Genomic DNA, 1290 nt, shown 5'->3' with positions numbered 1-1290 from the left:
GTAATTTTGTGATGAGTCTTTAATAAACGTAATTTCTAGAAAGTAACAATATTATGCATTTAAATTTTACAAACAGTGCAAAAACAAAATGGTTACACACATCAGAATTCTTACAAAATTACAAAATGAAATTTTATGGCAACCATATGTTGACCTCCTTTATCTCTGAACGAAATTCTGATTTACCTCTTGGTTTTTACAAAACATCCGCAGTTTGGTCAGCATTTTAAACTGAAAACTATGATGATGATGACTGTTTGGCAAACGTGCTGGATGAAATTAATTATTTACATATTATGCATTGTTACCAAACCAAAGTTACACATATTTACAATAATTATAGTCCAAAGACATTAAACTACGACGAATGTGTAGTTGTTTTGTTCGTAGTGGAATCACAGGCTGACACTTCATCTTCCGAGTTATATCCAGAGTCCTGTAGATGTAGCTTTCTCTTCAACTTGTCTACTAATCTGGTGTGGAACTTATGGAGTGACATACGTGATGCTGATTTTGGTGTAGGAACTTCGGAAGTACAGTGGGAATTATGTCGACATTTGCCAGTGCTAAAACTTTTACTGGCAATAACTCTTATTAGACGACCTTCCACTTCAATTTCAGTAGAATTGGACAATCTAGGAGTGACAGGCATACTCTTTGTGGCCTTTCTTGGTATTCGTTTTATCCGATTTGGATATATTTCAAATTCAGGCTTAATGACAGGCATCATAAAAGCCATGGCGATAGTTCCAAATAACCTTCGGTTGTAGCTCGAAAGAAACAAATAACCTGAAAGTTAGTGTTGATTTACTGGATAGAAAGTTGTGAAATAAGACACTCGTACGATATAGTTTCTTTACACGTTCTTATTTTGTCAAACAGTCACGATCACTACAATGTTAATCTCTTCTGAATAAACACTGAACTATGTTTGGTGTGAGAACTGAGGATGTACTGTAGATATATATATATATATTTCTACAAGTCTCGACATCACGTGACGAACCTAGGGAAACCAGCCAAGTGAGAGGCGCCAATCTGGAAAACCCTGTTTAGCTTTTACGTCATGGCTTGGTTGCCAAGTTAGGTTGTATCAGATAACAGCCTATGCTTATTCACTTGTGCATGCTTAAGACGTTGTACTTGCTATAAATAAACCACGATTTTTAGATAGAATTATTTATCGTGTTGTCATATATATATATATATATATATAATCAATAATAACGGAACCAGCTAGCCGTTGAGTAAGTGGCATAACTGACTGAATGTATGTATTAACTTGTCTAC

At 34.9% G+C, this 1290-nt stretch overlaps 1 protein-coding gene across 1 annotated transcript; it reads right to left on the bottom strand.

The window, feature by feature from the left end:
* Window positions 1-358: 358 nt before the first annotated feature.
* Window positions 359-739, bottom strand: LOC106456854. The gene has a single exon (XM_013916228.1). It carries the CDS (start codon window positions 737-739, stop codon window positions 359-361), a length of 381 nt encoding a protein of 126 aa, XP_013771682.1.
* Window positions 740-1290: the final 551 nt, after the last annotated feature.

The sequence above is a fragment of the Limulus polyphemus genome, unplaced genomic scaffold (genome assembly GCF_000517525.1).
Source record: "Limulus polyphemus unplaced genomic scaffold, Limulus_polyphemus-2.1.2 Scaffold265, whole genome shotgun sequence".
Classification (NCBI taxonomy): domain Eukaryota; kingdom Metazoa; phylum Arthropoda; class Merostomata; order Xiphosura; family Limulidae; genus Limulus; species Limulus polyphemus.
This window is presented reverse-complemented; position numbering and strand designations above follow the sequence as displayed.

Coding starts and splice junctions, on each gene's coding strand:
- LOC106456854 (XM_013916228.1), bottom strand. CDS start 739: ATGGCTTTTATGATGCCTGTCATTAAGCCTGAATTTGAAATATATCCA.